General features: G+C 44.7%; 1 protein-coding gene across 1 annotated transcript in view; it reads left to right on the top strand.

The window, feature by feature from the left end:
• Positions 1 to 18,341, top strand: part of KIF26B (kinesin family member 26B) — a gene marked incomplete at its 3' end in the record, with an annotated part of 158,517 nt that extends 140,176 nt beyond the window's left edge. Inside the window, exons 9-10 of the mRNA XM_010288200.1 lie at positions 13,590 to 13,752; positions 14,909 to 18,341. Coding sequence (XP_010286502.1) covers positions 13,590 to 13,752; positions 14,909 to 18,341 — 3,596 coding nt within the window. The remainder of the gene's footprint in view (positions 1 to 13,589; positions 13,753 to 14,908) is intronic.
• Between the last annotated feature and the right edge of the window lie 9,521 nt (positions 18,342 to 27,862).

Genomic DNA, 27,862 nt, shown 5'->3' with positions numbered 1-27,862 from the left:
TGCTGAGTAAAATTCATACAGTCAGCAGACAAACCCCTCTCTAAATGATTTGCTTATCAGCGTGTATGGAGGAGAAGGAGGAGGGATAGAGAGAAGACCTTAAATGAATTCACTGCTAGATCGGCTGAATTAAGTGACCAATTTTTGTTACTGCAAGAGCTGCGGAAGTTAACATCAAGAGGTTAAGAAAGTCCTGCTACACAAAAAGTCAGTATTAGCATTCAGATGTTACAGGAACAAATCCTGGAGGCCTGAATTAAAACTCACTTTAGAGTAAATCCAGACAACAAGTATTGCCTTTTCAGAGGGTGAACCCTGAACTATCTTGACTGTTCCCAAGACAGGGAAATCTGGAACAGCTGTCTCTGCATTTAAATTCAACACTCCTCCCAAAATGGGGACACATTTGGATACAACCCTCTGGATACAACACTCACCTTCTGTTTTATGCAGGCATGATACCTAATGTCTGAATGTCTAGGTGAAAGAACAGTGGTAAATGTAATCTGTCTAGGTCTGAGTAAATAACTGAATTGGTGTCCCCTGAGAAAGCATTAGTTAAGCCGAGGAAGACAAGGAGCTGAAAGATGCATCAGGTGGTGAAGACTGATGAGACAACAGTAGCTAGCATTGAAGTGGGAGCTATCAGAGTAGAGGGAAGGCAAACAGGGAAGTTCTTCAAGGACCGGTTTTGGTAGAGATTTTATTTAGTGTTACTATCAGCAGCCTTGACACACACAAAGCAGGAGCATGCTACTCATAGAGGCTAGTTACACAAAGCTGAGAGCCATCATCTGTACAAAGGAAGGTCAGAACATCAGATGGGAGCAGCTGTGGGACCTCAAGGGCTACAGTAGTAGAAAGGGCACTAATGCAAGGACTTGCCCTGTTGGACTGCTAACAATTTCTACTGAAATTTGGGAGCTCATCAGCTAGAAGCGGGGGTGGGGTGCATGTGCTGATTTAGGCATAGTGGTTAATGATCACAGGTGTCCACAGCTGATGTAACAGTGAAAAGGTAATGAAGTCTGAGGAGGCATTAGAAATGGCAGCAGAAAAATAGTCATGCCCCTGTGCAATGGACTAGTGATTCTTCTCCTGGATGCAGCTCTGGTCATCCATATAGTTGAAGGATGAATTCAGACCGAAACAAGTACAAGAAAGACTAGCAAGGGGAGCAGGATAGCTTTTCATGTGAGAGAGGGTAACATTAATTTGGCTTGCATATCCCAATAGAGTTAGGGAGTAGAGAGAGCATGAGAAGAAGTGTAACTGGTGTCTGTACATGTGGCAGGAGCATTCCCATCTCCGGGGAGTGAGAGCAATGGAAACCAAAGGGCCATGATGGATCATGGGCAAATAGGGGAGTTAGATGACTTCCAGTGTGCTGCCCTGAAATGGAAGTGTGTGTGGGCAGTGCTAGGAAGCCCTGATGTTTTTAAACATTAAAAAATGTTTTTTTCTAAATGCTTAAGGAGGATTATATGGTTCTCTGTACCGGGTAGGAGCAAGAGCTAATAATTCAGAGTTTCTTCTCAACCCAAGTATCACCTTCGCTTTGATGATGGTCCCCCAGGGATCAGGCTCACAGGACCAAACAATGCATTCTCTATCCTCCTCCTTCTGTGGTTGTCGTCCACGCACCCTCCCTAACAGAATGACTGTCTTTTCTCTTGGTCTCTCTTGTGTCTCCAGACACATTGGCCAGGGCTGGGTTGACTGGGCACTGAGGAACGCTTTTCCCCATCCTTAGGAGAGCACAGCAGGCATGCAGAGGGGATTCAGGAAGGAAGCTGCAGAGCATCACTGTAAACCCCTATCACCTAACACTAAGAACATAAGAATGGCAATATTGGTTCAGGCCAAATGTCCTTCTAGTATCTGTCTCTGTCTAAATTCAACAGCAGATGCCAAGGAGAGAGTCTAAGACTAGACTGAGTACTTTGCCAAAATTTTCTTGCAGCCTCAACTATTTCAGCTGCAGGATTTCCTGAGCTTCAGCAGCGGCTTTGTAAACAGAAGGGGGACCTGCCAGGCACATTGTAAATGAGTCCAGTTTGAGGCTTTTTGAAGACGGTTGAAGGTTGAAAGGAGCTTTTTGTGAAAGACTGGCTCAGCTTGTCTTTGAAATTTTTAGTGCTTCTGAGATTTTGAACAGCTAACTCTTTAATAGATTTTTTTTTTTTTTTTTTTTTTTTTGTCATTTAAAACTAACATACAAACATTAGTAGTTATGTATTGCTTTCTGGCACTCACAAGTCTGTTCTGACTGCCATCCTTGTGGAGAGCCAGCTATTAACATGGAAATACTTGAATTTACAGTTGATTTTCTGGGCCCAACAGATACCTGTAGAACTCAGGTAAAACTGCAGCTATGTAACAATTACTAAACGGTAACTTTAAGAGAGTTCCTTTCCTTTGCTGTCACAGGCTATTAAGAGATCTCTGAAGTGTTGGAGCTACAAGAACCTATTGAAGAGCTTGTCTAATTAATGGCATTATAGTGGGCAAAATAAATAGAAGAATCCATTTAAAGAGGGAGCGAAACTTCAAATAACATAAAAAATGCATGTGCATCATTAATATTTTAAATTGCTACATAGATGAAGATAAATATATTTGATACAGCCTATCTCCAAATTATTTAAATAGCAAATATATATACATTAAAAATGATTATATATTGATTTGGCCACTTTTACTTACATTACATAGTACTTGCATGGAGACTGGGGTCCCTCAAGTTTTATTTGGAGTCCTCTGTGAATAAAGTATGATGGAGTGTGAAAGGGGTAAAAGAACCAAACATTTAGTATTCTTGTGTCTGTGTGTATAGATGACAAAATTCCCGCTGCCCTGCAGCAGCTACTAGATTTGGCCCTATGCTGCCAAAAATGTCATCATAAAACTGCCTGTGGTTCCACAGTTTAATTTCATTGTCATATATTTGACTTCGGAAGGGATTATTTTATTCATTATCTCATGTACCCACTCATTAAATCGGTAAAAGCCCAGCTCAGACCCTGCTGAAGCTTATGGGAGCCTTTCTGTGGATTTCAGTGACAGTTGGGTTAGAGCCACAGTGCCATGGGTTTCAGTTCATAAAATCTCAAATTTGGGGCTTATTTTCGGACATCACCAGAACCAGATGTGGGTAGAGATTTTTTAATCTATGACCTTTAATTGCCATGCAGGCTAACATCATTACTGCTGTCACTCAGTCTGTCGCATCACATCTCTAAATCAGCCCATTGTGCGAGTAGCTCAGTCCAGCTGTGGGGGAAAGTTGTTGCTGTCTGATGGCCATTCATTTTTATGTGAAAGGAGTTTTTGCTCTCTCTCCAGTTCCTAACAAGCTCATCCTGCCCCTGTTGATCGTTGGCAGTACAATTATAGAGGCCAAGGACTTGCAGGCCAGAGAACGCCGTGTTCATCAGATTCTGCAAACATCGTTGCGGGTGTCTGAGAACTTATTTTGACCCTGAAACTATATATTGAATAGTGAAGCTAATGGAGCCTGTGAAGTGAAACCAGCTTTCTAGTCCATTTTCCTTTTTAAAGAAGATAGGTGTAAAGGAGAAGCTCCTCTTTCTTACTCTTCTCAAAAGAGAAAGAATGGGTAAACATAGCTAAGCCCATACTTAGCCACCTTGTTACTTACCCAGATTTTGGGAAGGAGACGCACATTGTCTAGGATCTGTACATATTACCTGTACATGCCAGTACAAAATACCTAAATAATAATCATGGTTTTTTAATTCCTAGATGGTTTGGAGCTGAGCAACTGAGGCCAGTGTGTCCCCAACTGATAAATGGGAGATGACACCTAAAAAATTCCTGTTTTGGAGCTTGCTCCACCTGCTTGATTCCCATCCTGGGCGAGCACATCACTTGGCTCCTGCAAAGTCCATCTTTCTTGACAATGGATAGGGATTGCTTGTTTTAGCAGCTTTTAGCAGTTTCATGCTTCTCTGTGAAGCACAGTTTGGAGCGGTATGTGAAGAGGAACTTTAAAAGGTAATAGATTGATTACCAGGGATGGAAGCATGACTTGAAGCTTCTGACTGTTTATTTTGCTTTAAAGCTGTTAGTTTAATATTTTCACTGCTTTGCTTTGTGTTTTGACAGCTTATAGTCAGGACCCACTTTCATATGAGTGCGTATTTTTTGGTGTATTGATCTAAATTAACAGTTCTGAGAGCATCAGCATCGAGAAAATCATGTTTCTAACAATTTGTCTCTGAATTTTGACATCCAAAAGGGTATAAATACTGGCGGAAAGTTCCCCTGTGGTTGAGAATGTCTCTCATCTGTGTGCTTTCTCTGTTGTGTTCAAGAGTGGAGTTTAAAAAGTTTCAGTCATGTTTCTGTGGGAGCACAAATAAGATTTCTCTCCATCCACTCAGCCATCAATTCTCACAACATTTACAGAGACTTACTGTCTTTGAGGCTTTTATATCACTTTCTCAAAGTTCCTTCAAATTGTCCAACAGGCTAAAAGTTTATTGCTGGAGGTGATGAAGCAAGCTTGTGCGCAGGTGCACATGGAGTATGAACTCTTAAGCCTAAGTCTCTTTAGGAGTAGGTCTAGTGAGTAGCATAGATGAATTGTATAATTTTCATCATATTAATGACAACCAAAGTCTGCCGCCTTTTTTTTTTTTTTCCTTTCTGCATGGGAGCGTGTGCACTTTCGTTGTCCTCTGCTATAATGCTGCAGGCTGAAGGTTCTAGGAGGTTGGCATATAAAATCTTACTAAAATGCAAAGTATTCTGCTGAGTGACCTTCCCAGTTTCCTGGAGATGCCATCTATTTATGCCAGTAGCAGTGCCAAGTGGAGTGGTTTCTAAAACTGAACAGCAGTCAATTTATTTTCAGGTACCACTCCATTTGGGAATGCAATTAGGATAACTAGGGCTGCTCTCCAGCACAGGAAACTGGGAAGGTCATGCTGCCAAATTGTTGGCATCTTGATGAAGGAGCGTAAACTACCGCCGTTGCTACTGCAGATCAAATGAGCGTAGCCAGAATGAAGTAATTATGAAATCCTCCCTGAAGATCATGAATATTCATGGCTCAATTACAAACATTTGAAGTTAATTTTCGTTTGAGGAAATAACCCTGGTATTCCACTCTCGGTACCCATGAATCCTAACGCTCCTTGCAAGGCAGCGCTTGGTGCGGCAGCGAGCAGCCGTCCTGCCGTCGTGTGTGTGTGTGTGTGTATGTGTGTGTGTGTGTGTGTGTGTGTGTAAAGCACCTCCCTTGCTGAGCCTCGGGAGCGGAGACCTGTCTTCTAACCAGCCCTGCGCGCCGTCCCAAGGGCCCGATCCTGCGCGCTGCCGCTTGACCCTGCGGACCCTGCCGTCCGTGCCGGAGGGGGGTTGTTGGAAATGCCCTTGCCGGGTGCCCCTGTGCTGCGCTTGGGCCCTCCCCCACCCAAATCAGCCACCGGAGGGGCTGGTGTGAAGGTGGTTTCTAACGACGTGTCCTCGGCGGGTTGGCAGGGGACGTGTCCTCACGTTTGCTTTCTTGCGACGTGTTTTCTCCCGTCGCTGCCCCGTAGCCAGGCGCTGGCCCGCCCCAACCCGGCAGCCCGGAGCAGAGGCAGGCAGGCTCCCGAGCTACGCCAGTTGCTCTGCAGCAGCAGATGCGACTGTTGCCTTCTCACATAAAGCAACCAAATGGCTTCATAGAGACAAGCGGAGCCAAACTTGTGGTTGCCGTAACGCTTCCAAGTAAGGGAGCCAAGCAAGGAGGGGTGTGGGGGCTGGGAAGGCTTCTTCCTTCCTTTTGTCGGTGTATCTTGGTAGAAGTTAGCACGGAGCCTGGCCACATGCAGAGTCCTTAAATTATTTAAAATCTGGATCGTTATTGATTTTAACAGTGGAGATTTTTTTTTTTTTTTCCTCCTGTAAATCACAGTCCATTTACTGCTCAGGTTTTCTTAACCAGTGGCGTTGCTTGTTTTGGGGAATCTGTCTTTAACTCCAACGTATAGTTGCTGAGCCTAATTAGCTCCCTGGATTAATTGAACTTCTGTTTTTCAGCTAGAATTTATTAGGAGCTGGCACTGTAATGAGACAGACCACTAGGATCCTTTTCCTTTTTGATTATCTTTGAGCTTTGTTTGTGTGTTTTTAATGGTTGCTTGTGAATGATGTTTGTCTCTGTGCTGGGAATTGGAGTCCAGAGGGGTGAGGGATCATTTTGTTCATATTCAGTGCAGTTCTTTCTGAAACCATCACTGGTTTCCAGCAGGGCTGCCCTCCCACCCCCCTCCTCTCTCCCACCCCAAAACTTGCTTTTGCTGTGACTTTGAAGTACATCTGGATCTCTGAGCTCTCATTTGAATAACACATTGACCTGTAAATAACGGTTTATGTCTTCATTTCGGTATTGCAAATTGCAAAGTGCACCTGAACCAAACCACATAAATTCACGTAGCTGGGGCGAAGCTGCGAGGAACCTTTTTCTCTCATTGATCGAATGATTATTGGTGTGCAGCTCAGACCTGGACTGGCAATGTCAGAAACCATGCGCTCTCCAATACGTAGGTAAAAGCGGAGACGGGATGTGATAGCAACTGTTTTGTTGTGAGATAATTCTACTGTGGGTAAGCTTGAATTGGTACGATCAGTCAACAGGACCTGCAAAAAGTGGGGCATTTTATGTCATTTTTTTGGATAACGTACTCCTTTGCTGTTCTGTAGACTCTTTCATCAGCTTTGGGAGCAACTTTTATACAAAAGCTACAGTTCTTGACTCACATTTTATGGTGAGAGGGACAGTCTGTTTCAAGGAGTCAGAGTAGCTGGAGCTATTGGGACTCTGTCCTTCTTTCGTTAATTTTCTGTTCTATCTTTGGTGAAAAGAAACAAAAGATGCTATTTTGTGCATCTGCCAGATGCTTGTGTGTTGTCACAGGCACAGGGAGTGTTGTGCAATATGAAATCTGCATAGTTAGGCTCTTAAAAGACAAGAATTATAGGGGGAGAAACCCCTACATTTTATATACATTTGGTAATACTGGAATTCAAGCTTAAGTCCCTGTTATCCCATACTTGGCTGCAACACCACCACAGTGTTGCAGTGTCACATCCCTTCCAGATGTGGATGCGATTTTCCCAGTACATGAACCTGAGCGCAGTATCCCCTCAGGGTAGTCCTTTCAGCTGGCTCCCCCTTCCCCTGTGCAGTGAGCACAGCTTTCTGGGTTGTTCTAGTGTACCTCACACAAGATAACTAACTGCAGTGGTAGTGGAGATTTCCATTTTGCTTAATTTTCCCTTTAAGGCTAGTCAGCTCCCACCTGGAACAAGTTCATTATTTCCCCAATGCCTCATTTCATCAGGTGAAGGATTCCCCAGGTTAAAGGTCCAACACGTTACCCATCTTTCTTCAATGGCCTCGCTTCGTTCTGCTAACAAAGCCAGGCTTACACGGCTGAACCACTGAGTGCTTTACCACTCCACCTGGCCTCATTTTGCCGGTGCCTACACACATTGCTCCCATTTCCTCTCTCCCTCTATCAAAATTATTAACAGAAAGGAAAGAAAGCTAAGCAAACTATCCTGGTTTGTCATGAACTCAGCTGTTACACACCTGTAACATCCGCTATTGGGTTTCTGCCTTTTAAGCTATAAACTATCCTCTGTAGAGATTATTTCCATGCGATAAGAGTCAAAACCAAATGTAGTATTTATGTGGTTCCCTTGTTGTGCAAGCATATATTACTATGAGTAAAGCAGTGCATCAGCACAAGGGAGCAAAGTTCATGATCAAAATGATCATGAACTTCATGATCAAAAATAACTGCCATAGTTACTGAGATTTTTTCCTTTGACATACCTCTATAAATAATTAGATTACAAGACACCTGAGGGCATACATCATCTGATCCGGTAACAATAACACCTTGAGGGAGTTGACAACTTTCTCATTTTGGCCAAGTGCCTAGGAAGACACTAAGGTATATGATTAATAGAGAGCACAAACACACATCCTTGCACATCCTAAAGCTTAGTTATAATACTGTATTGCATCCCTTGTGGAGTGTTATTATTTCTGTTCCTGATGGTGCTGCTGTTGTCACTGAATAGCCAAAATCCTCATAGCAGTGTGATGAGAGAAAAAGGAAGACAAAGAAAATATTTGTTATTAAGGTCGGGAAAAAAAATCCAAAACAAAGCATAGGATAGAATTGCTTAAATAATTTCACAGAAAATCATTATTCCAAGATTTAGCTCGATCTTCCTCTCCAGTATTCCCTCCTTTTGTGGAACAGTCCTGTGTTTGCCTCTCCCATCCAGAGAATGAGATGCTGGGCAACGAAAACTCCTGCGAATTTCCTGAGCGTAATATTTATTCTTATTGCTTCATTTTCTATTCATGAATTCTATTTTGCAGCCCTAAACAAAAGCAATTACCATTTGCCTCTTTTCTGTGTAGCTCATTTCAAACGCATTGCTCGCACGGATTCACATAAAGCTGAAGGACCTGACAGAGGAAGACCCAGGAGGGCACTGCCCACGCTGTGCCCTCTCACCCTGGGCTGCGCCTCACCTGGGCAGCGTGATGCCGTCAGCCCTGCCAAATTATGGCGGGGTTATGGGGTTCCTCTGCTGGGTATCAGTGAGCAGCTGAGGGGACTCGAGTAGGGAGAGGGGCCATGGAGGTCAGGCAGTGACAGTGGAGGACGTTAGTGGGAGCAAGAGGTGAGAAAAGACGAGATTAGTACTGGGAGAGTGTCTGGCAGTGGTGCTGGAGACTGGCAAAGTCTGGTGTAGCTGGTTAGACCACAGCGGGATGAAACGGAGCTCTACTGGGCTGTTCAGGTGAGGAGCTGGGGTGAGGGTCATGGTGTGGGAATGAGAACGAGTAAGAAGGTTGGATGAGGAAAGCCCAGGATAGACACCGATAGAAGAGAACGAGATTGTCTGATGAGAGAAGAGCATGGCAAAAAGAATGTGCACACATGAGATCACAGCTCTCCTGCAGCACAGGGAAGGATCATGATGCTCCTGAGACTCCGTTTTTCTACAGGCAGCAAGTACTTGCAAAACCTCATGGTAAATTGAGAGTCATGTCCTCCTTCTCTACTCCTTGTCCGTACAAAAGGTGGCAGCCGGCTGCTGCTGGCAGCTAGTCGGCTAGTTCAGCAACTGAGGCTGTTTGATACATAGGAAGGTTCCAGGCTTGCTGATGTCCCATTGAAGTATAAACACAAATCCACATGAAATTATATGAAATATATGTAATAAGAGCATTCAAATTGTGAAATCAATCACTACAGGGGCAGAAAATGTCAAAATTAAGGTTGTCCTGGCAAACTTACTTTGGCCCCATGGGCTATATATTGTGTTGCCTTTGCAAGACCTCCCCCTGCCTCCACTGCCATTATCAACTTTTTCAAGGCAGATAAAGGACTTGCTTTAGGGATGAATCAGGACTGTACAGTTATGTGGTCATTGTCAATAAATTCCTTCCCTGATTTGTAGCAGAAGTTGGAAGGCATATGGCAAATGGGACCGAGGGCTGTGGAAGAGAAGGGAGGTGTTCTGAAGGGAGCTGGTACCACCTTCAGAGCTGGCTCTGACAATGCGTTCCTAAAATTTTTAGGTGGACTATTAATTGTGTGTTCCTGGTTGTCTGGGTACCCAGACTGTGAACCAGATGCCCCATTTTCTCTGCAAGAGAAGTCAAAGTTAGCTGTACTTTGACTATAAAAGACTCTATAATGCTCACTACTCTGAAAGATCAGTGCTTCACACCAAACACCTATACTTAGTGAAGTCTTCAATGCTGCAGATGGTATCAGAGGATTATATACCTCACCTCAGAGGCATTCATCAGATACTGCATTGATGAGCTCCACAGGAAAAAAAAAACAAACCACAACCCTTTGAAGAAATAAGCCATTCTGGATTCAGAGCTGAGTTTGTATAGTCCTAACAGCAGATAAGGCATAAGTCTGCACATTAAAAGGCAAGGATTAAATGAAAGACTGAATAACTTCTTGTTCAGTGAGCACTGTTTATCCTGTGCAGTGATTGAGGCAGGGGTCTAGTGGAAAAATAGTATCCAGTCATGAAATTAAAGACTTTGACTTAATGCACATAGGCAAGTGGGATTTGTGCAATGTCCAAGGAAACGTATCATGATCTTGAGTACTTCATTCTTCAATGTAAGATTCTGTATTGCTTGAATCTGAGTATAATTAATCATTCATGAGGAAGGAAAATACAGATATGTATAAAAGGAACATGAAGATGTACATTTTCTCCTTCTTACTGAGCAAGTGAAAGGACTAATTTACACTGATCCCAGTTTGCATGGTGAAGTCTCAGAAGAAAAGAAAGAGAGAACACTGTGCTCAGTGCAGCACTGCCACTTGTCTCTTTTGTGGAGGTTTAATACCTTCCAGGGTGCCTTATGGCAGCTGTTGAGAGATTCAGAAAATAGCACTCTTAAGTCCTCCAGTAGCTGCTGTAACACGAGAGGATGGAAATACGGAGGAGGTAAGGGAGCAGCGTGGAGAAGGGAGCCCTCCACGCGGAGGGCTGCTGCTTCATGGAACGAGCTGGAGCTTTCTGCCTGGCAATCTGCGCAGATCCTTTCTGGATCTTCTGTGCTGCACCTGCTGACGTACTTCCTAGAGACATCTGAGTTTAGTTCTCTACCCCCGGGGATCCTGCCTCTGGACTTTTCCAGAGATACAGCTTTGCATACTTTATTTTAGAGTTTTACCTGTGTGGGGTGTATGAATAGTATTTAACAGTATTTTGCTGTAGCCATGATGATCTCAGAGTTAGGCAAGAAAAGGTTTACAAGTAAGGGTAACGTATTTTATTAGAACAAGTGATGCAGTTAGAAAAATGAGGTAACTTTTAAGTACTGAAAAGGCTGCAGGATTGGCTTACAGACATACAGGCTTTGGAGCCTGACGTGTAGTATCCTGGCCCCACCTTCATTGTTCACCGTGTGTTATATGCCCATACGCATGATGCGTTATGGTGAAGTTCCTAAACTATAGAGGCGTCAATGGATGGTATGGAAATACATTTCAAGTGAAGACAGGTATATAAAATGGGGTCATCATGCTGCTCTGGCATATCATTTTATTGCTCTTGGAGCAGACTAGAAATGGACCATTAGCATTCCTGAAGGTCTCCCATTTGCTAATAAAGACATTTGTGCATTTCACTGTGCTGCTATGGGACCTTCTGCAAGCCAGCCTCTGCTTAATACAATGAGCAACATGCCCCAGCGAGAAGCAGCCCTCCTGTGAGCTTCTTCAGAATTTCCTGTGTCTTAATTTAGTTTGCACAGCCAGAAGATCAACAAAGGTCTTCCAGTGCAGAAGTGCAGACCTTCTCTTTGTAAAACTTCTGCTTTCACAGGAAATTTTGCTTTTGCAAATACCAGCTCATGAATCACCTAATGAAACAATTCAGAGCCTTTCTTTTTTTCAGGCAGAGATGCCATGTCAGCATTCAGAAGAACAAAGCATCTACTTTGTGTCTCACACTGTCTGTCAAGGAAATTTCAGTGAGACATCCAAAATATTTTACCAATATTTTACTTAGTGAGGATAGGGTGAGTTAAAAATTAAGCCACACATTTTTGTGCTATTATGTTCTCTTTGTTTTCTTTCTTTCCTTTAGAAGTTAGTAGGTGCTATTGTGAGAGATCAGTGGACCTTGAACAGGTGAACTTGTCTTATGACAATGTCCAGAATTGACAGAAATTTGTGTTCAGCGAATTTCTTCCTCTTTGTTTTATTTTTCAGTGTACAATAATGACATGCGGCTACTTATTTTGTCTAGGTGCAAAACGAGGTTGATAGTCAAGATGCAGACTGTGCTGAATGAGCAAACTCTGAAATTAGAAATCATTATTGGCTGGGCTTTTTTGCTGCTAGGTTTTAGGCTTTAATCCTAAACAAATCTGCCCTTTAGTACCCATCTGATATATGTCAGAGGATCATCTGAATTATAGAACAGGTATTTCCTCTGTATTGTCATTCTTCTTGCAAGTGTGTATTTCAGTACAAGGCAGATGGCACAGATTATTTTATATTCATAATGCATATACCTCTAGGAGAGCCGCGCCGCAGCGTGCTGATGCTGGCTGCATGGGTTATGTATTCTCGGGAGACCGACGCGTTCCGAATGTATTCTTTTGCCCTTTCCCCGTCATCTCATGTTTTGCTATGATAGAAGCACTAGCAAATGAAAGGCTTGTTATTGATTTCTGTGCAGATGTTAATAATTTCCGTGTAACTCTGCATTGGAGTGGCAGTAACTGATGTACAAAATTTGACATCATAATTATTCCATGATGGAAAGGAGGGCCACTAACCTGAGATACAGCAGCCTATTAACTCTGGATCTGTGGATTCAAAGCAGCCTTAGGTCACAAGTGACATGAGTGAGGCTGTCTCAGTGTAGTCTTTAAGGATGTTTGTTTGCTTCTCAAAGACACCAGACTGTCTTCAATGTAGCTGGAATCACACGTACTGGAAATCTCAGGAGAAGTACAATTTATGAGCTCATCAGACTTATCATAGAATAACATAGAATAGGTCATTAGCTGAACAGTGAGCCCCAAAAATCTGATCCCCAGCCACTGAAAGTATTGCTATCATTACAACAGTGAAAACAATTCCTTTAGCAATAGGTGACTACCAGGCTGTTTCTGTCTTTGCTTTCAGCCATATGTAACTATCATCCACAACCTTTAGTGTAGGAGAGACTCTCTTCAAAAGGATGCCATTTCCCAACTAACCATCCAGTTGACCTGTACACCTTGTAGCTAAAGTTCTATTTAAAAATTATATCATGCATTTCTGACTACAGGGTCAGATGACCACCACAGAAGCGTTGTATATGCATCATTATGCTGTTAAAATTCATGTTCTTAGTCCTGTCACAGACAGCCCCACAACAAGGCATCAGCATTTCAAAAGCTATCCTACGCTGAACAATGGCGTAAGAACAGAAAAACTGATTTCTGCCTCAGTGGAAGAAAAGATCTAATATGAAAAAGCAATTGTGTGAAGTCTTAAGGCTTAATTGTTTTGTATTTCACCAGCATCATCCAAAATTAATTTCAGTGATTTAACTATAATTATATTGAGTTACCCAGTGTCCTAGAAGGCAAGAAAAAATTTGGGTCCTCTAATCTAATCCACTACCCTCTTGTCCTCCGGAGCTGGGCCAGAGTTTGCTTGCACACTGTGCACTGGGAAAGGGCAGCAGTTTGATGTTTGCCGCAGCGGCTGCTTAACAGTTACCCTCCAGTGCTGGTCTGCATCTCTGTATTGGCAGTGGCAAGAGTGCAGAAGGGCTGAGGCCAGAAGAAGATAGAAAGGGGGAACTGGGAAGAGGAAAGAAGTTTAAATTGTAGTCCAGGGTCTTTCAGCATGCTTAGCTGCAGACACAACATAGTGCAACCTGAGGAAGGAAACGAATTAGGATTCCATTAAAAAGAGGAGAAAAAAGTCTTGCTGAGACCCAAGTCACATCACGATGGTCAAAGTGAAACCTTGCTCACTAATGTAGCCTTAATTCATTTTATTTTGCAGAGACAGCAAGCTCACTATGTTGCTTCGGGAGTCCTTGGGGAATATGAACTGCCGCACCACAATGATAGCTCACATTTCAGCCGCAGCGGGGAACTACGCCGAGACGCTGTCCACCATCCAGATTGCATCAAGGGTCCTCAGGATGAAGAAAAAGAAAACTAAGGTAAGACAACGTATAACTCCCTTCTTGTAATGGTGGAGGAGGGAGGAAGAAGGACCCTGAAGGATCCTTAATGGGGTAGAGCAGCACGTAACAAAATCAGTAATCAATTCTGGAGTGCGTGGGTTGTATGTACCCTGTCCTAGGCGAGTGCCTTAGAGCACATAGCAGAGACTAGAGGGGAAAAAGCTTCAGCTTTAGACACAGAGGAGTAAGTTCAGGTGTATCTGCTATAGCAGGTTTGTAAGCTGGACTCATTTAAAGATATAGCTGTCAGAGAGCATTTATTTTCAGTTATGCTTTTAGTGCTAATGAAATAATAAGGAATGAAACTGCTGTGGAGTTAAAGGAAATTTGGATTAATGAAGAATTATTTTCTCTATACTTCTCAGGGAGAGCAGGACTGAAATAAATGCAAAGCAGTGTGTCCATTACCAGCATTGATGTCCCTTTTTTTTCCTGACTGCTTCTAAATACAGGTGATAGATTTCCCAAGAAGCAGAGTGAGAATGGGCTGTATCCACTTTCGTGTTTTAGAGTCCTGGTTCCTTATGTACAGCCTATGGTGTGAATTTGGCACAACAAGTGAATTTCATGCATTTCATTTAAATTAACAGCCTATGGATTGACAAAACCTTTTTTGTCAATGGATTGAAGAGAGACAAGTGAAGGGATTCAGTCCACACACCATCACAACAGTGTGTCTCCAGAGACCTCTGAGTGCACGTTACACAATTACACACACTGGTAGTATGACCAAATGGGGATTGTCTTTATTTTCTGTGCCTTATTTATGTAATGAGTTTTCTTGTTCCTCTTCACATACACACACACAAAATTAGCAAAGCCTTTGCCAAGTATCTGAATTTGTTGGCCAGGCTCAATTAAGGGAGGGATCCTAATCCATTTGTTCAGTACTTTTTTCGGAAGTCTCATGATTTCAAGTGGGACAGAGAGTTGGGGCATTGGGTTCTCCATTGAACACTGTTGTGTGTTTGCTGTAGGACTGTGGATGAGGAGCTTCAGAGCTTTGAGCCTTAGTTTAGAGATTTCCCAGTTTAGATGTGACTGTGACCTTTTTGTGTATGCACTTTGTGCAAGGAGCTGTTTGCAATGCTGAAATGTCATGGTCTCTCTCTCTCTCTGTCTCATATTCCAGTACACATCAAGTTCTTCTGGAGGGGAGAGCTCTTGTGAGGAGGGCAGGATGCGGAGGCCAACCCAGCTGAGGCCTTTCCATTCTAGAAACACTGCTGACCCAGACTTCCCTATTTTGCATTTATCAAGTGATCCTGATTATTCATCCAGCAGTGAGCAGTCGTGTGACACGGTGATTTACGTTGGCCCCAATGGCACTGCCCTTTCTGATAAGGAACTGACAGATAATGAGGGTCCTCCTGACTTTGTTCCCATAGTTCCTGCTCTGCAAAAGACTAAAAACGAGGGCAGGTTGGAGGAAGTTAGTGAATCAGGGCCCAGCACATCTGAAAGAGACTGCCTGAAGTGCAACACCTTTGCAGAGCTCCAGGAGAGGCTGGATTGCATAGATGGCAGTGAAGAGACTGACAAATTTCCCTTTGAAGAGATGCCTGCTCAATTTACCTCAGACCAGATGTCTAAGTGCTCTGTCTCAAGCCAGCTGGCAGAGTTTAGCCACTTACCAGAGTCAGATAAGGAAGATATGATGCCAGAATGTCAGCATCCTGATAGAGAAGCCAAGGAAAATATAAATGCAACACCCAGCAAAACTAAGAGAAATCACTCCCCTGTCCCTTCTGGAGCTCTTACTAATGTTTCAACCCCTTCTTCTCCCAGGAGTGTGACAGGCAGCTCTAGTAAAGAGCTTAGCTCTTGTCAGTTAGCACACAGCACCAGCTTGCAGAGCAGCAGAGAAGGTCTCAACACCTGTGGATTTGTGGAAGGCAAACCTCGGCCAATGGGTTCGCCCCGGCTTGGCATTGCAAGCCTCTCGAAGACATCTGAGTACAAGCCACCAACTTCTCCTTCCCAGAGGTGCAAGGTCTATACACAGAAAGGAGTCTTGCCCAGCTCCAATCCCCCACCAGCTCCCCTGAGTAAGGATACTGGCATGACATCTAGTGAATCTTTATTGCAGCCAGAAATCCGGACCCCACCTGTAGGCATGAGCCCTCAGATCATGAAGAAGTCTGTGTCCTCCAGCAATGGGGATTTTGAAGAGACCGTTCTTGATGAAGATCGGCACCAAAGCATTTCTCCAGAATCCAAGAAAGAGATTCTGAGCACCACCATGGTGACTGTGCAGCAGCCGTTAGAGCTGAATGGAGAGGACGAGCTTGTGTTCACCCTTGTAGAAGAGCTAACCATTAGTGGAGTCCTTGACAATGGGCGCCCAACCAGTATCATCAGTTTTAACAGTGACTGTTCTGTGCAGGCTTTGGCCTCTGGGTCTAGGCCAGTCAGTATTATCAGCAGCATATCTGAAGATCTGGAATGTTACTCCAGTGCAGCTCCTGTGTCTGAAGTCAGCATCACACAGTTCCTTCCACTTCCAAAGTTGGGCCTAGATGACAAATGCCAGGATGATGGCAGCAGGCGCTCATCCATCAGCTCATGGTTGAGTGAGATGAGCACAGGGAGCGATGGTGAACAGTCGTGCCACAGCTTCATAGCTCAGGCGTGCTATGGGCATGGGGAAGCAATGGCAGAACCCCCTGTCTCCGAGTTTGCGAGCACCTTACAAAGTGCTAGCATGATTTGTGTAAGTGACAAACAGAAGCCAGTGACTGACAACATGCTCATACTGTCAGAAATGGGGGAGGAAGCTTTCGGCAAAGTGCCACCCATCAAAGGCTGTAAAATATCAGCTCTAGGGAAAACTACTGTCACAATCAAAAACACTGCAAGCCTCAGCAGCTGTGAAGGCTACATCCCAATGAAGACAAACATTACCGTATATCCATGTATTGCCGTTAATCCCTTCAAAGCACAAGACACTGATGATGCTGTACCAGCAGTAACTGCAGACCCAAAAGTTGCTCATCCCCATGATGGGAAAGAATCCAATGCTAAGAAGGATATCAAATTTGAAGACCCTTGGATGAAGAGAGAAGAAGATGTAAAAAAGGACAGCTCTGGGAGCAGTGATGGGACAAGACCTGACATGGCTGCAGTTTCAGACAAGCCTGAGCACAGCACAAAGCAGTCCTCAGTGGACAGGTTTAGCAGCAGCAGTGGGGACACCTCTATCTCTCCAGGATCTGACAGTCTAAAGAGGATTGTGGATGGGTGTGAGGTGGCAGCATCCAACTCTGCAACCCAAAGCCCTGTTCATTCCAGTGACGGCTTGAAGAATGGAAGCCTCCCTCGAGGGCTCCTGAAGGCAAGCAAGCCGGAGGAGCCTGACAGTCACCTCCATCCTACTGCTACGGACAGCAGCGGAATCGGCTCTCCTGCCCTCCCCCTGTTTTCTAAGACTAGCCTTGACAAGAAAATAGCCTCTCCCAAACACTGTGTCCTCACTCGTCCCAAAGGGACCCCTCCTCTGCCACCGGTGAGAAAGTCAAGCTTGGATCAGAAGAACAGAGCCAGCCCCCAGCACAGCGCAGCCAGCAGCACCACGAGCAGCCCCTCCAGCCAGCCCGGGTCCTTCCTGGCCAGCTTCCCCGAGGAGCTGAATGCCAAACAGAAGGGCTCTGCCATTGACAGCAGCAGCAACAACAGCAGCAGCAAGCTCTTCAGTGCCAAACTGGAGCAGCTCGCCAGCAGGACCAACTCCCTCGGGAGGTCCACAGGAAGCCACTATGAGTGTTTGTCGCTGGAAAGAGCAGAAAGCCTATCCTCTGTGAGCTCCAAAGTGAGCCCTGGCAAAGACACCACCATGCCTAGGGCTGGAAGGAGCCTCAGCCGCAGTGTCATGTCCTCACCCACCAACTCGGGCCTTTCCCAGTCGGCAGGTGCCTCCCCGAAAGCCAGCCAGTCGAAGATCTCCGCAGTCAGCAAGCTCCTGCTGGCAAGTCCCAAGGCCCGCAGCCTGTCTGCCTCTGCCACCAAAACGCTCAGCTTCTCGACCAAGTCTCTGCCGCAGTCCGTAGGGCAGAGCTCCAGTTTGCCACCGAGTGGGAAGAACATGTCCTGGTCAACACAGTCCCTCAGCAGAAACCGGGGCTCCAGCCTGGCTTCCAAATTGCCCCTGCGGGCTGTCAACGGGCGGATCTCCGAGCTGCTCCAAGGGAGCACCAGTGCCAGAGGCTTACAGCTGCGGGGAAGCTCAGAGGCAGACGAGCGCGGGGCCCTTCCTGGAGATGAGAAGCCAGCTGTTCACGTGCTGCCTTCACCTTACAGCAAGATCACCCCTCCCCGGAAACCTCACCGCTGCAGCAGTGGTCATGGGAGCGACAACAGCAGCGTCCTGAGCGGGGAGCTGCCTCCCGCCATGGGGAAAACAGCCCTCTTCTACCACAGCGGGGGCAGCAGCGGCTACGAGAGCATGATGAGGGACAGCGAGGCGACGGGGAGCGCCTCCTCAGCGCAAGACTCCATGAGCGAGAACAGCAGCTCCGCGAGCGGCAGGTGCCGAAGTCTCAAAAATCCGAAGAAACGATCAAATGCGGGTAAGCTTGCGGTGGTGTGAAAAAGGGACGCAGACCAAAGCGGATAACTAGTTCGTGGTGGGGAGGCTAGCCCTAAAGGTCAGCTAACTCAGTACCAGCCGTATCTCTTAACAGAGAAGCGAGGCCGGGGTAAGTGTCCTGGGCTCTGAGTTTCTTCATTTTGCAACATGCACAAGTCCTGTGGCGTTGCATTGCCTTTGCAGTGGAGTCTCCCCCTCACCCATTTCAATAAGGTTTACTTCACATGAACAGAGGAACGTTTATCCCTAAAACTGGTTAGTATTGCCAATGGCAGCCACGTTCAAATATTTATTTATACAAATATTCTTTTGATTTGATTCCAGAAAGATGCCTTTATGAGGCAGTGAACTGTAACTTATTCTTAAGCACGTTGGGCATAGACTCCTCTCTTGGTATGCACATGTTTCACCAGCACAAGATCAGAGTCTTTCTGAATAGCAGTATCTGTTGTGAGCCCACTTTTGCTCCTTGTGTGCTCTGGATGCCCAAAGGTGCGAGATGCCCTGCAGCTGAAACCACCGCCGAGTTCCTTCTTCCCACCTAGAAGACGGAACAAAGTTGTGCCCATGCCCCTTGAAAGATGTTATCCTGCCTCCGAGGCTCTTGGTTTTTTAACTTGTGAGTTACTTTTCCCAGTAATTTATTGAAAACAAATAATACATTATATTAATGATACTATTTGGGAACTACTGCACTGAAGCACTTGCAAATCTGAAACCTTTTTAGTGATCATAGAAAGGATCAGAAAGACTTCATCTTTGTTCAGATATAATCCCCAGTAGCTTTCACACTACATCAGGACTTTCTAATCAGATGGCAAGAACCTCCTTGGCCATACCAAGGGTCTGTGCAGTTGCAGCTGCAGGTACATCTTCCCACCAGAATGAGTTTCAGAGAATTGCAGGAACAGGGATGTGGAGCATCCATCAGCTGGTCACTTCACCTTTTTCCTGGGTGCTGGTTTCCCAACCTGAAGTGTGAGTCCTGCCTAACCTACTTTTGGAAAAAATGCACATTGGCATTGGAACTGGCGTGCACAGGTGTGTGAGATATCAGTGGCTGCTTATCCTACAGTAGCACTGGCTGTCCAGAATGTGTTATTCTCATAGAGTTCCTAATTCACCAGGCATTCCACTTGCTGGGATGCTCACCTCTGGGATTCATTTGCAGCAAACGAACTGAGCAATCCATAACTCTCCCTTTCTTTATGCTCTTGACTGTGGTAGCAGGAAGACACGTGCAGCACAGATGTGAATACAATAGATGCTGCTATTAAAGCCATCTCCATAAGTGCATGGCTGATTGTACCTGTTCAGAGAATGCATCTGAAAGTGATCACTCTACACAGTGCAAGAACAGACCAAGTGATGAAATAATCTTTCTCAATTTAACTTTGCATCCTATGAGAAAACCTCTTTCCTATCCCTTCAGTTTATGTGGTAATAAATTTATTTTACTCTTTCTGAGGAGCTGTTTCTCTAATAGCTCGTTTCAAATACAAACTTTTTAATAGTAACTTGCAAGAAAAAGAAGGATGATTTATATGTTGTGGAAAAAGAAAACAAAACTGTCCACAGAAATGGCATTTGCGGGTGTATACTGACAACTGGATTGTGTGTTGTGGAGAAGCTGCGTGTATAATATGGACTTTTCCACAGGACGTTTAGATGCAAAAATTTATCAAGTTCTGTGAAAACAGACAACTGTGCAGATGAGGGAACAGAGAAAAAATAGCAACGTAGATTTATCCTTAGTGGACAATAGAGAACATCCCCCCTTCCCTAGGAGAGATGCTTTAAAAAAATACTCTGAGAAAAGCTGCAGGCCAGAGCCTGTGGATTCTTTAGACTCCAGAGTTCAACCCAAACCTAAACCAGGATTTGTTCACTCTGATGCTCATAAAACTAGTTGTTTCATTTTGAAAGTTGTGATGTGACAGCATATTGGAGGCTGGACAAGGATGGAGATACGAGTGAGAAAAATATTGTCTTTGTGTTGTAATTATAGAAGAGCTTCAGATCTGTGTGTTGTGTTTTATGCCAGGGTTTTATTTTGGCTCACAAGTTTGGCTTTCAGTAACCCCTGTGCAGGACTGAACGTTGTGTCCGTGGCCATGAAAAGGGAGTTATGAAGAGAGGACTGTTTGAGACTCAGGTTTCAGGTTGCTCTTGCAGCAGTCTGGAAGACACACCTGGAGAGAAGAGGCTTTTCCATGGTCTAGCCAGCCTTGAGCCTACCTGGCAGAGCAGTGACACTGGTTTCTCGTGCTTTACAGGTACGCAAAGGCAGTGAGCAAGGGGGCAAGCAGGAACCTTTCCTTAGTGGGGAGCATGGGGAGTCTAAGCTTTGCTGCTTTTTTACTGCTCTGTAACATCTGACCTGTCTTTTTCACCAAATACAGCTTTTTTGGCTGACCAACAGATTAATCTCTTTATTCTAATTTCTTGTGTGAGTGAGTTCCTCTCTCCTCGGTCAGCAGTGTTGCAGATATCTACCTGTTGCTCGACCTGAATCTCTGGGGGGAGATTTTCAGCGGAGGGCCTGTGTCCCTGAAAGTTGCCTTCCCCGGTGGGCTCAGCGTAGCCTGGCCCATAGACCTCCCTCAAAGTAATTTACAAAGCTTCTCTCTTAATTCAGCCTGTCACCTGATGTGGAGAGGTTCTAAGTGTATCATCTCTGGTACTTTACTTTTGAGAGCGATTCCCTATATCAGCAAGCAATTCCTGTATTGTTTAGAATGACTTGTACTTGTATTTCTGTTTACGTACAAGCAGGGGTTTTATGCAAATTAAAAAAACCCAAAAACTTTACTACTTACCATATCTCTAGCAGCAAACCGCTGCCCAGAAATTAATAAGGCTTCACTTTCTTATAAGCCAGCTCCTGTTTACATTTGGTCCTGCAGCAGTGAAATCATAATTCTGTTTTGATGTGTTTGATAATAGTATAATTCACATGTCAGCAGATTTATGATGGCATAAACCCAGGATTATGACTTCAATGCAGGAGAACATGAAGGAGGAGCTGAGATGTAAGGGAGAATTGAGCTGTTCACAAATATATTTTTATTGCATAATAAACAAAAAAAAGCGCAAAGGTTTGCAATCTTTCATCCTCTGTAGTATCTCCTTTCTACAGGTCTGTTCTGCTGTGAATGTTCTCTCTTAAGGAACACTTTTTAATGAAAAAGATAGCAAACAAAGGTTCTGAGCTTTTAAAAGACAGATATTATTTTAATACATAGTGTCAAGAGCATTGGACCTTTCCTGACTTGCGGTCACAGATCCACTGTGCTGTAATGGATATGGCACTATAGATATGCTCATTTCAGGTCAGGCAACCTTGTCCACTTTATTTATGATTATTATTAACAGAAATGCTAGCTGTCAGACACGATCAACATGAATCAGCCCAAGGCCCCTGTAAGAGTAGCTATAAAGAGTCTTTAAGAGAATCACCAGCAGCCCTGTCAGATCTCACAATTACTTTTGAAGTTCTGACACATTGGAGAGACATCATTTTTTTCTTGAGATTAAGATCTTGTCTTTCAATGCTCTTAAGTGCATTATTTGTATGTGTAGGTGCATCTGCCCTGGATGTCATACATGAAGCATCAGACCTACACTGACAGCACTTGAAAGATAAAGCTAGTTCATATCCTTCAGTGTTAGCCTTGGGTTAAATTTTGGGCTCTGCCTGGGTACCTGTACAGTTCACAGACAGCCCAGTATTGTGTGTACAAAATTAAAATAAAATAAAAAAAAAAATATTTGCCTCTTGCATTCTGGTACCTATTGAGAAATCATGTGTTTACATCATGAAGCACATAAGCCTTTTCCCTGAAGCTAACCTATCCATTTAATAAACATTCCCATCTTTCTAGCATTTAACATTGGTCCTATAACATAATGTCAGCATGTATTGCCCCAAAGTGACTGCTCATGGCAGAAACCGCTATTTACCCCTGACCTACGGGTGTACATTTCAGAGCTTTTACAGCTGCTCTTCAGTCCACCCTGTGGTGTAAGTATTATTCCGGACCCCATTTTACAGATGGAGAAGCGGAGGCAGAGAACTTTACTGGCTGGCCCCGTGCCCACAGCTGAGAGCCAGGTCAGGGTTAAATTGCAGGCACCCTTGACTCCCAACCTCAGCCCCAACCGACTTGGCCGCGCATCCTCCCCTGCCCTTGCTGAGCAGTGGAGAGGAGGGTTTCCTTTGTTATTTTTTGTGCAGGCCCTTCCTCCCTCTCTGCCCGCAAGAATCCGTGCAACTCTGTTTTCTCCGATTTCTTCGCTCACTCCATTAGCCCTTCCCCTGTAAGAAGCAATGGGAGCTCAGCCGTATTCCTGGCTCTAGTCTCCCCTCTCTTGGGCAGGCAGGGCTGGCTTGAGCAGGGCACTGAAGTGTTAGGGCACAGTTTCCACAGTCCTCACTAGCAGCAATTAGATGTTATCTTTTAATTCCTCAGAAATTTCAGGTGCAATGGCCCAGTGCTGCTCCATGGAAAGGCAATGATAAGGCTGCTTTTATGGTCTGTATTTTCGTATGAGATCGGGAAATGCATTGCGACTGAGCTGCGTTTTACCAAAGCCGTATTTGTATCCCGGGAACACAACAGGTATGAGAGGGAGGCGGGCAGGGTGGCAGATTAGCACTTGTAAGTTCTCTGTTGTTTTCTCCGATGTGCTGCTGGTTCGCTGTATCACCTTGGGCAACTCGTGTAATTTCGCTGTTCTCTGCTTACCAGCTCATAAAAATAGATAATGGTGTTGTGAAAAAGTAACAGTAACAGAAAAAGTAACAAAGCGTTACCTATCTGCTTTTTGGTCTTCTGCTTTGGTTTTTAGCACCTTTTCCCTAGTTTAGTTTGGATGTACATGGACATTACTTTAAAATAATTTTCAATGCAAAACATGACTGGACGATGTCAGAGATGCAGCTTTGGTGCTAGCTGCACGTCCTGCCCACTGTGAGCTAAGAGCAAAGCAAGAGCCCAGGCTTTAACAAGGTTTACCCAGTAAAGCCAGGCCCCGTTTGCATTCTCATGTAAAGTGCACGAATGCCTCGTTTCTGCCTTTTACTGCCCTCTCCTACAGATGTTATTTACTGGTTCCTGTCCCTTACAGTGTTTCAGAGCTGCCTGTAAGGAGACCTTCCCTGGGGACAGCAGAACAGGAGGAGCTCTGAGACAATTAATGATAGACGAGGTTTTTCATGGAGACCACAGAGACCTTCCTGAGGCTGTTTTCTTTCCTGTTCCTTTTGGGAATAGCGTTGGGTGCCAAAGAGAGTCCCCATCCCATGTGACGTCGAGTTAGACCTAAGGGCTGCTGTCTATCACTGCTTGCAGCGCTCTGCCAAGATGGGACGGACCTCTGCCAAGGAGTGTCTCCTTTGATTTCTCTAGCTGAGGTTTTTTGGAGCTGGGTCTGAGCCTGGAGCTTTACTGGTGGTGGGACCGGTGCCGGCAGGGTGGAACACTCGGGGCAGCACTCTGTGGCCCAAACAGGCCTGGGGGAGCAGCAGGCACGCAGCAGCTCTAACGTGCCGGTGGGCACCGCTGCCCCTTGGCTGGTGTGCACAGACCCACTCACGGGGGCGAAGACCCAGGACTCGGGCGCAAGAGGAAGCTGTGGAAAGGAAGGAGATGGTCCAAGAGGTGAGGCTTAGGGGAGAAAGTCCTTACCTGTAAAGTCCTTTCAAGTTGGGTCAGTCTGGGACAGTTCAGTCCTCCAGAATGTTACCGGTGAGCATGAGAAAACAAAAATCTAAGGCATGCTATTGAAAGTAAGGCCAAGTAGAAACGAGACGGGGGGAAAATTAAGGCTTCCAAAGGCGACTTCCTGAAGTTTCAGCCTGTGCCCTGAGTTGCAGTTGTGTATCTCAGCATTTGCCAGACCCTGTTCTTGTCAGTCCAAGATAGGACTGGCATGCGTGTATGTGTGTGTGTGTTTGTGCACATGCTTTAATCTTCTTTGCACAGAGAACCTACCTGACTAGAGATAATTGAAGATTCCTCCTGCAGCATTTTATGGCTTTTGCAGTAAGGTTTCATGACTCCTTGCAGCATTTTCTCAGTACAAAGTTTCACCACCAAAGCAGAGCAAATTGCTACATGATTTTAAACACTTTAATAAAAAGACAGACTGTTAAGACATGACAACAATTATCTACAATTAGAGTCCATTTTTCTCTCTTACTTGTGTGCTCTGGGTTTCACTGGTGGGATGGTTTTAAAGATGGAGATTTAGAGGTTCCTGGAAAGCCCTGGAAACTCCATGTTCGAATGTATTCACTCTCTGGAAGCACTTAGCCCTGCCTATGAAAGCAGCAGAGTAAGCCAGAGGCTGAATGCGCGGGCTGTAAATTATGAAAGCCCATCTCCAACCAATATTGCAAAGCATCACGTTTTGAAACGTGGCCAAAATGATAATGATGAAACAAAACACCAACAAAAAGAGTCTGAGCTTTTCTTGTTGAATCCAAGTGAAAAGGAATTTGGTTCATGTTTAGACTGCCTAAGGCACAGTGTCGGGAGCTGAAAATTGCCCTTTGTATCACAAAGCCCTGGGGCATCTCCAGCGTTTCTATTTTAACTTGCTTACACATGATGGTAGCTAATTGATATCCTGTGTTATACCTTTACCATAACAAAGGTTGTTTAGAATTATACAGGGGAAAGCTGTTTGCATGCAGGTGACCACTTTATGCATGTGACTGCTGGCTGGACAGCCCTGGGGGGAGCAGAGGGAGGGGAAGTGTGGTCTTCAGCTCCAATTTTTTTTTTGTCCATTAAAACAGCAGCATTGATTTTCCCAGGTCAAAGCCAGGCCATTTCATGCAGCAAATCTGTGTTGAAAGGGATCAGAGTAATCATTTTTTACACGCTTGACTACGGCATGCCAGCGCTGAGCTTTCAGCCACATGAACATAGGAGTGATTTAATAGAGGAAATGGCAGCAGGCTATTGTGCACGGTGAAGGCTCCATGTAACATGCATGACTGAGTCGCACACCATTAGGCTGGGTGTAAATAAAACCTGCTCCTGACACTGCCACAGAATTAGCTCACTGGAATGCCTCCACCACTGTCCGGTTGGGAGCTGATGCCTTGGCTGCAGAGCCCCTTCCCCCTCCAGCCTCTGCCTTTGCTGCCCAAGAGACGAGCGCAGCTGTGCAGTGCTGTGGTAACAATAACCAGCTCCTTAAACAATACCACAACACCTGTTAAACCAAAATCCAGCCTGAAGTGAGGTAATTATTTAGAATTGGTTGTTTTTTGCTAGGGATCGTGGGTGCTGAAAACTCACCCCCTGTGATGTGCATCTTCCCCGGAGCGTCTCCCGGATTACTTGTCAACCTGCCATGCTGCAGGAGGGGTGCTTCCTGATCCGATTTCAGCAGTGCTCATTCACCAGCTCTAAACTGCTCTGAAAAGCTCCTTTTAAAGTGAGACAGTAATTCAGGAAGCAAAGTTAGTAAATTAATTGAAATTAATTTCTTTCTTCTAAGAAAAATATTAGGAGTAGGCTGTACCTCAGCATGTTCCTTGTACCAGTACAGAAGCAACATATCTAGTATAGGTATGGATGGAAGATTATAAACAAGGGTTGCTTTATTCCTATGTACAACAAGCAGTAGTTTCTAGCCTCAAATGTCCTTGTACTCCTTACTGATTCACAACAGCAGGATTGCATATAAGTCAACGCAGAATATGGCCTGAATTATTTTACAATGAGGTGGACATAGAAGATTTTCTTCTGAATGATGGATGCTGTCAGCATTTCCTATTCCAGGTGTTCAGGTGCAACATGGTCCTTCCTATGTAATCTGAGTTGCCAGGATGAGCAAATGCTGTTTAGATTTTCTGGCAATAAATGCCTGAATTCTTCGGTGTTTGTAGTACTGACCTCAAGGTAGGTACTCTAAATACTTCTGGTAAAGTCTCCACACCATCAGAGGGGCCTTCCTCTTGAAAGCATTGGCAATGTCTTCAGTAATCGTGAGGGGAACTGTGCAAACTGTGTGAAAATCCAAGGAGCGAATAGCTATGTGCTCTGCACCGGGGAAAGTGCACTACAAAATAAACTAGGAGAAAGGAGGTCAAAGGAATGAGGAGGAGTTGGTTCAGTCATGGACAATTGCCCATGAGGGCAGATCCCATTAGGAAATGGGAATGAGAAGAGAAGTCAGCATTGCGTTTTCAACTCAAACAAAGCAGGAGCCCCGTTGTCAGACAGTGAGGAGCAGCAGGGGGAACAGGACAGATAATCTTTGCTAGTAGGCAAACAGTTTGATACTACATTTGAGGTTGATGCTATTGCTACTGGAAGCACATATTTCTTGGAAATGAAGCCACAGAAGGAACGGTGGGAGCTTAGGGGTACTGCTCTACTTAGCCGGGATTGGTTTTTGTAACCGCCTTGAGTTTGGATGGACTGTCTAGTGAGAAAAAACAAAATGCTGAACAACAGATTCTGTACAGAAAGGCAATTTTACCTCCCATAATATTAAGTGCAACGGGGAATAGCTTTGGCTCCACATCCTGCCTTTGAGCACACACTATAAACTTCCGAAATTATGATATATCAAGTTACAGTTTAATTTTCTGTTTGAAACGCCTTGAAATTTCTAGGACAGCAGTTGTTTTGCATCCCATTCAGACGTATCCTGCTTTGAAGAGATATGTATCAGGCTTCTTTTCATGAAGATTTTGCATTTATACTTTTTGCCTTTACCTTTTTCACGGAAAAGATGCTCAGTCTGGAACTTGTGCTTGGAAAGCAATCTAAGGGGAACACTCCAAAATATACAGTTCTTAAGCAAAACCAGACCTCTTAGAGTTTCTGCCCTGGTCATCACGTACTTTTATGAGCACACATCCTTATGCAGTTGGGCAATTTTGATGAGGTCAGTGAGCCGCCTTCTCCTTAAAGTTACCCTTACATACTTAGCTGGCTTGGTCTGTGTTTCTAATACCTTAAGGCTTCTCAGGGCTTATCTTTGCTGAAGTATGTTGTAGCTTCAGTGCCACTCTTCAGCCAGATCTGCTTTCACAGTGCACACCTTCACTGCTGTGTTACTCCCTTTATCTTAATTTTAACCTGGCCAAACCTTAACCTACAGCTCAAAGTAGAGCAAACGATCTGTTGCGAAAGCAAATCTTGTATTCTGTGCATTTTCAGGGCTGTGTCATAGTCTGACTATTCATATTCAAGTTAGGCTCAAGAGGGGTTATTCTGAGTTGGATAAATTCAAACTAAGCGAAAATCATATCCTCCAAGACATTTAGCAAATGGCATGTTGCTTTACATGCTGTATGGTCATAAACGAAAGTATTGTTATTCTGCCCTAGGTTCAGCTTACAGGATTTCTTTCAGATCGATTTTTGGTATAAATTTCTTTTTTTAATGGAGGAATGAATCCCATTACGTGGCCGGAGGGTCGGCCAGTTCGCTGAGGTGCTGGGCAGGGTGCATGCTCCCCCAGTCCCAGCCG

This window comes from Phaethon lepturus, unplaced genomic scaffold (assembly GCF_000687285.1).
Source record: "Phaethon lepturus isolate BGI_N335 unplaced genomic scaffold, ASM68728v1 scaffold15445, whole genome shotgun sequence".
Lineage (NCBI taxonomy): Eukaryota > Metazoa > Chordata > Aves > Phaethontiformes > Phaethontidae > Phaethon > Phaethon lepturus.
The sequence above is the reverse complement of the archived record's forward strand: the minus strand, read 5'-3'. Positions and strand labels throughout refer to the sequence as shown.